Genomic DNA, 7,778 nt, shown 5'->3' with positions numbered 1-7,778 from the left:
AGGCCTGGCCAGTCTCTATGACATGCACTGACCACCAGGGGCAGACACTCAACACAGGAGCTGCCCCCAGCCCACAGGCCCCAGGCCAGCCAAGGCAGTTGCCAGCAGGGGCCCTCCTATTGCCCCACCAGTCACTCTGCAAAGGGAGGCAACTGGCGGCAGCAAGGCGATCAGGGGTCAGGGCTGGCAGATGGGTGGCACCAGGCTGGCCAAGGCAGCGGCCAGTGGAGGCCCCCAATCACCTCACTGGTTGCCCCACAGATCAGCCCTGATCGCTGGCCAGGCCTAGGGACCTTACCTGTGCATGAATTTTGTGCACCAGGCCTCTAGTAATTTATACAAATTTAAAATTCATGCTTTCTTAGCAAAGCAGCAAAATCAACTAATTCGTCACATGAAAACTTTTTTGACAGAAACATGTAATTAATAGATCGCATCAATGGCCCCTGATTAAACAAAATAAATTTTAACTTTTTAGTCATTCAATCTTAGGGGAAAATAATGTTTAGAAAATATTTTAAGGTCTGGTGTAACTACCAACCACAATATCACCAAAGCCACTTATGGAATTAACTATCCCCTAATTTTTTTTTCAAAAAATATTTTTGTAGGAAACTATACAACTGCCCCTTGTCAGCATATATTGTGTTTTCACAGTCCAATATTTTGCTTACGGAATGAATCTAAAATCTCTATGTAAAGACATCTATTCACTTCTTTCTCATGGATTTTTAACATTGCATAATATAGGGAAAGGGAAGGAAATCACTTCTGTCCTGGTTTCTTGATATAGCAAAGAAGAGGATAAATATTCAAGTTTAAATCAAATTCAAAGTTTTAATTATTACCCATGATCACACACTTTTAATACATGAATGTACACTATGTTTGTAATTTAAAAGGATCCTAAAACTTTCTATTATCTAGGAGCAACAGAAAATTCATGCAGTGATTCACATTAATTCAAAGCCAAGGGGAGTACTTCTCTGATAAGTTTTATAGGGAGAGAGGGTGGTTAAATTACAGCTGATCTTTAACCATCCCCCAGGAATCTTGCTTGTCTCTCATACCAGTTACGTAGAAAAAGGGAACAGAACTCATAAAGGTCCTAAGGGGAAAAGACTGTCCCTTCTCTGACCTGTACTCCATCAATTTAGAATAAAGCCAAATTTTTACAGTGACTTCTAAGACCCCACCCAAAATGGCTCCGTGTATCTTACTCCCTTGTGCTGGCTGAGGTTGGGTTCCCAGAAATGGAAGGATTTGCATGACAGTAGAATGGAGAGAAGTAAAGGGGCATAATTTGGAGGTAAAGCAAATGGGACATGGATTGAGTTTGGGGAATGATGAAAAAGAGGAATCAAGGATGTTCCACTAGGATTTTGGCTTCAGCAAGACAGGGACGTGAAGCTGTTACTGAAGTAAGGAACAGGCTTATAGCAAGAAATCAGAGTTCTGCTTTGCCGGTTTTAGGTTTGAATTAAATCAAAGTTAGACATCCTATTGGAGAATGTCGAGTAGTTCATGAAAATGCAGAGTACAGTCGAGACTGAAGCATGAGATACAACAACATCCATATTTTTAAAGCCTTAAGATTAACTAAGAGCCCATTTGAAAGATTGTATATAGGTAAGAGAAAGAGGTCCAGAACTGATTAAACACTCCAGCCAACACACATTCAGAAAAGGAAACTGGGAAGGAGTGGCCTATGAGGAGGTAGCAAATTCAGGAGAGTTGAAACTTGGAAAGCAAGAGAAGAAAGTATTTCATAAAAGCATAAGTGGTCAACTGTGTAGCATAGTGTGAGGAGGTCAAGAAAATGATACTAGACATCTGAATATTGCATTTAGTAATCTGAAAGGGGTCAATAACCTTGCCAAGAGAGGTTTCATTGAAGTAGCAGGAAATGAAATCTTGTAGGAAAGGCTTGATAAGAGACTTAGAAGTCAGGAAGCAAAATGTTTTGTTTGTTGTTGTTGCTGTTGTTGTTGTTATTGTTTCATTTATTTTGCCATTAAAGGAAAAAGGAAATGGGAGAGTAGCTGATTAAGGAAATGGAATGAAAGGGTTTTTTGGTGTGTTTTTTTACAAAGTTGGGAGATACAAAGCCATATTTTTTTAAATATATTTTATTGATTTTTTTTTTTTACAGAGAGAAAGGGAGAGGGATAGAGAGTTAGAAACATTGATGAGAGAGAAACATCGATCAGCTGCCTCCTGCACACTCCCTACTGGGGATGTACCCGCAACAAAGGTATGTGTCCTTGACCAGAATTGAACCTGGGACCCTTCAGTCCGCAGGCCGACACTCTATCCACTGAGCCATATTTTAGGGCAAGACATATTTTTTAAGTTGATAATTGATAAGGATGGAAGGGGGAAAATGCTTTGTTAGAGAGGGGGGGACAGAAGGGAGAAATATAGAGAAGGAGGGGGAGGATGGGAGAGAGACAATTGCAAGGGTGAAGATCTTGAAAACCCTAGAGTATGGGATTCAGAGGTCAAGAGGAGAAACCAACTCAAGGTGAGCAGTAACCCAGATGAAAGTATGTTGGAAATTATGATGATGGAAAGATAAGACAATTCCTGGTGGCATTATTTTCACAGTGAAATATGTATGAAACACCACATAGTGAGTTAATTGAATTGGTTACACATATAGCATCTTGACCCAAAAGGTAATGATTACTGAAATTAAGGGAGCTTTGCAACTTTAACAGTCACTAATATAAAATATTTGGAGAGTGAGACAGTTGGTCTATTAACTTGAGAAAAGATGACAATAAGATGTCTGTAATCTATTTTGAAATACTTCATCATAATGTGTTATAATGTCTGTGCAGGTCTAAACTTCACATTAGGGAAGGCAGTTACTGCTCTAATCGGGATTCCACACCCCAGCAGTGGTCATTCTGAAAGCCCGATTCCAGGGCAGCTGCTACAAGTGCCTCCATTACCCATCTTTTGATGAATACTAGAGCGTCAGTATAATGAATGTCAGAAATGGGCTTTCATTGGTAAAACTAGTGGCTCGTTAATCAGCATAATGGATATAAATAATCAGCTCTTACTGGTTAAATTAATAGCATTCAATTTATATAGATTACATAAAATATATTAAAGTTACATTCTACTCTTATAAGTCATAATTTATATGTATCTCACAAGGTCAAAAGCCTGTACTCTTGGACCTGGTTCTCTGGAATTGATCTCTAAAAGGTTGTTTCCAGCTACTGGTAGGATTTCTCATTCCCTGACACCCACTGTAAGGGTAACATAGACCTACCTCTGTAATATTATCACATGTCCAGCCAATTTTCATGCAAGGTAGATGTCAGAACATCTTAAAGGACAGCAACTCATGTAGCTTACAGAGGTTGTATCAATTGATTTATGTCTCCTTACCAACATATATTTTTGTGCCCTAGCCAGTTAGTCTCAGCGTTAGAGTGTCATTGGTGGTTGGTCAGGGTGAGTGCAGGAGGCAACCAATCCATGTCTATCGCTCACATCAATGTTTCTCTCTTTCTCTCTCACACACACCCTTCCTTCTACTCTCTCTAAAAATCCATGGGGGAAAAATATTCTCCAATGAGCATTAACAACAAAAAAATGTATATTTTTGTAAATATCAGTATGTATGACAGCATTTCATCTGTGACTTTTCTTCATTATAATGTAGTTAAGGAGGTTGTGAAGGAGTAAATAACCCTCATCCAATTCAAATGTGTCAGTGACTTACACACATTTTTTTTACCAACGTGAACATGAGTTGGGTGTAATCAAATTAGCTTCGGTCTGTTCACAACAGATGGTATACTAGACCCTTTCCTGAAGACCTGCTACACCAAAAGATTCTGTCTGCAAAATCCACTCTGGTTCTACTCCAAACTCTATCACTTGTTTTCTGTAGTTGACATTTGAAATTCTCCAATTACTGGAAGTTACCATCAGAGATGAGGAAAAAAACACAGAAGGAAGATATTTATGGATATGCCCTACTTCCAGTTTATACAAAAGCAATGTGATTTTTTAAAAAAAACTCTCAAGACAATGTACATAGTTTTAAGTCACTGGTTTAAAAAGAGCTCCTGGGATAGGTATGGTACAAAGAACTAGACAATGCCATTTTACTAGATAACTGAAAAACAATATTTAATAGATCAGCAAATTAACAGCACATCTCAGAGGGAAGTGACTGTATACATGCAAAATAATATAAATAATATACCATTGCCTTTTCATTTTAGTTAATTTTGCACAATTTTTTAATATTGTGTAGGAGTATTTTCTTTCAACCAGTTACTTCCATAAGCAAGATAAAACAAAAGAAAAAAATTACCTTCATGAGAGCAATTATAGTCTAATGTGAATTTTTTGCTACTAAATAAAGTGATTAATTGCTTCCCTCCATAATGAATGCTATAAAAACTATACCTACATAAATTCTACCTAAAACATGATCTTAAATTAAAGTCTTAGCAAAATTCTAGCTCTCAAGCAAAAATGAACGTTGAAGAAGTTGCAATTACTTTTCTAAAGAGTCTCTATGTCCCAAATAAGAAAAGCTCAAAAGTACTGCAGTAAATATATATATATATATATATATATATGCACAGCACCCATGAAGCCAAGCCTATTCCTATTTAACATCTTACCCTAAGTTCTCTCAGAACAGAATAAATTCTTAAATCCTTAATATGACCTATAAATGCTATCATAATCTGACCTCAACTCACCTCTCTAACCCCATTTCATGTCACTCTCAACCCTTCAGTAATCATTACTTCCCAGAAATTATGGTCTCCTTTCAGTTCCTGAACAAAGCTCTTCAGTCTCAGATCTGAAATAGCCCTCAGATCTTTGGGTCAGATCCCTTCTCCTCACTCCTTGAGTCTCAACTTAAATGTCTTCCTTTGTTGCCCCCTCCCACAGGCTAAATGTACATATAATTTTATATATTATATTCTGATATACATTCTCACAGCACTCTGTTTCCTTCAGAGACATTATTACTACTTGCAATAGGGAAGTGACTTTGTTAAATAGTTTATACACACACACCCCAACTTGACTGATACTTCAACGAGAATAAGATCTTGCCTTTTTTCTTCCCCATTGTTGCCCCAGAACTAAGTGCCATTGCTGGCACAGTGAGGACATTCAATGAATAATTTTTGATGTATAACTTAGTCTCCTATTCCTAGTAGAGTATCTGCCACTTTTTAGGGTTAGATAAATGTTTGCTGAACTGTTTGCTGATAAAGGCAAAGGCTTGGGATAAATGACAATTCTGTGGAAATTTTAACATAATGCAGATGTTTTTTAAGGAGTATTTCCTCAATTTTTAGAAACAACATAACATGGAGAGTGAAGCCCACAGCATCTTGATTTTAACCCCTTCCCCAACAGTTTTTTTGTTAAAAACGTTTCTTTTTCAGACTAATTTTTTTATTTTGGTTCTATATAGTATTTTTGATGCTGGTTATGAAAACAGTTTGTAACTCGTCTTCCTATAAACCATATTTTTTTACCATATTTTCTTAGTATACTCGTCGACGACTGAAAAAGAACATTTTGTGAAAACGAGTATACACGTTTCTGCCGGGGAAGGGGTTTTAAAGGATACCAAATTCTAGTTGATACTACATTTTCTTCTAACTAATTTCTAGCCACCATAACCATTCATAGTAATAGGACAGAATTCTGATTAAACCTGCATTCCAGCTGAGACCTGACAAGATGAGTGACAGAGAAAGAGCACTTCATATATGTCTCACAGTAGACTTTTTGGATTTTGTTGCAAACTTTGAATATATTGGTTGTTCAAAATCTATAGATATTCTCTTATAATTAGACCAACAGAGCAAATACCATCATTCTCATTATGATTTATGTATATTTATCCATTCAATCTTAGACTGTTACAATTACCTTATATGAAACCTTCATTTGTTTTTAATAGTTTAAAAGTCCCAGATTGACAAGACAAAACAAAAATATACATGAACAATCTACTTGGTATTAGGAAGTGTGGGTGGCTAACTTTATTTTGCTTTTTTAATGGTTTTAAAGGCAATGAAATACCACTGATTCTAATGGTAGGAGGTCCATTAATCCCATAAAATAGTAAGTAAAATAGTACATGAATCTGCAGATGATTATGTGCCTTTCATGAGATTCTCTAAGAGATTACCTTCAAGAAATCTTGAGAGTCCTGTTGAAAATACATTTTACAAAGAAAGAAAAAATAGTTTGTAATAACTCTTATATAAGTTGAATGTGTGTTCAAACAGGAATCAGACTAGCATTCATGACCATCACACCAGAAACTTTCTTGAAGGTGTTAGTATGGTTCATATGCCCCACATATAAACCAAAACATTTTAACAATCCAAAGAAACTTATTCTGGTGATCACAATATTCATTTCTATTTTATCTTAAAGAAGGAAAGAAGGGAGGGAAGGAAGGAACGAGGAGAAGAGAAAGATACAGTTTGACAGATCTTGTTACGAACTAGTAGAATGCTTAAACATATTACCAAAGCCTACCTTCTGGATACCAAGGCTTTGTGTGAGGAGGCCATTCTTTCTCTTCATGGCAAAATGACTTGTAATCAGGACAGCAATCAGAAGTGTCCCTTTCACAGAATTTATCACAGTAACACAGTGCATTCGCCTCATAGAACTGAGTGACACAGTCGTCATCTCTGTCTTCACAACAACCAAAACTTCTACAGTACTGCCCTTTGAAAATGGCTCTTTTGAATCGAGTACCTTCCAAGACGGTGTGATTCCTTGTGAAATCTGCTCCTGGGTCCACTTGTCTTTGAGATACGTACTGTTTCTCCATCCAAATTTCTGTAAGAAGAGAAGAGAAGATTAAGATCCTACACCCGGTCCACATTCTCCACAGGTCAGGTATGGCTCCCACTTTCTGTTATATCCAGTATATAAATTCTTGGGGTTTCTCCTTGGAGCCTGAATTCTCATAAAGACAACTCAGCCTGAATCCTGATACTGATCCTTCACTTGAACTGAGTATACTTCTTGTAGTTAAACATTAATCAAGAATTTAAATGTTTACCCAAGATAATGTGTTAGAAACAGACCATTGTAATTCCTCTAAAGTTAAAAATTTATATTTCATATCATGTAAAAAATGTTCATCACCAAAAAAATAAATACATAGATGAAATATTAACTATTGCTTGTTTTCCAAAAAAGCTAAACTTCTAAATCAAAGACCTCTCTAGAATATTCATGGCCCAAATTATGGCTGTAATAACCACTGTCAAGGTGTAGAAAATTTCAAAAGTCAAAAACACAATTATTCATTTTACCTACGTGCATTGCAATGAAAATTCAGGCTCTCATGAGGTTGCCCGCTAGGATCTGTCATATCAATAACAGTTGCTCTAAATCATGCCCAGTCACACACTGGTTTGATTTCCCATCTGTGCTCCATTTACCTACCAGAAACATTTTGATTTCAAGGCTTAGTGGAGCCTAATTCAGCTAGAAATTCCCTGAGGGTGACAGTTCTCTCCACTGGAGTCCCTACTTGGCATCAATATGGGAACCTGCAGTATCTGGAAGGCAGTTATAGTTACGGAAAGTCAGTACTCTGTCCTAAGGAGCTGCAGGGGGAGGGAATTGTGAAGAAAACTCAAAGGTCAAGATGTCCTTAGTGCTCCTGTAGAGCTGCTCATGTACAGTGGGTTTTGCTACTCTGCATTTATTCATTAACTACAATAACTCCCTTTGGATTGGGGATA

At 37.1% G+C, this 7,778-nt stretch overlaps 1 protein-coding gene across 3 annotated transcripts in view; it reads right to left on the bottom strand.

Annotated features, from left to right (window-relative positions):
- Positions 1-7,050, bottom strand: part of TINAG (tubulointerstitial nephritis antigen) — a 76,429-nt gene extending 69,379 nt beyond the window's left edge. The window contains exon 1 of one of the 3 annotated variants that reach the window (XM_006757742.1): positions 6,553-7,050. In XM_006757742.1, the coding sequence (XP_006757805.1) occupies positions 6,553-6,907 (355 nt within the window). In that variant the 5' untranslated portion in view covers positions 6,908-7,050. The remainder of the gene's footprint in view (positions 1-6,552) is intronic. The other 2 variants (XM_015560048.1, XM_015560049.1) reach the window with 2 other exon arrangements.
- Between the last annotated feature and the right edge of the window lie 728 nt (positions 7,051-7,778).

This window comes from Myotis davidii, unplaced genomic scaffold, assembly GCF_000327345.1.
Source record: "Myotis davidii unplaced genomic scaffold, ASM32734v1 scaffold313, whole genome shotgun sequence".
NCBI lineage: Eukaryota > Metazoa > Chordata > Mammalia > Chiroptera > Vespertilionidae > Myotis > Myotis davidii.
This window is presented reverse-complemented; position numbering and strand designations above follow the sequence as displayed.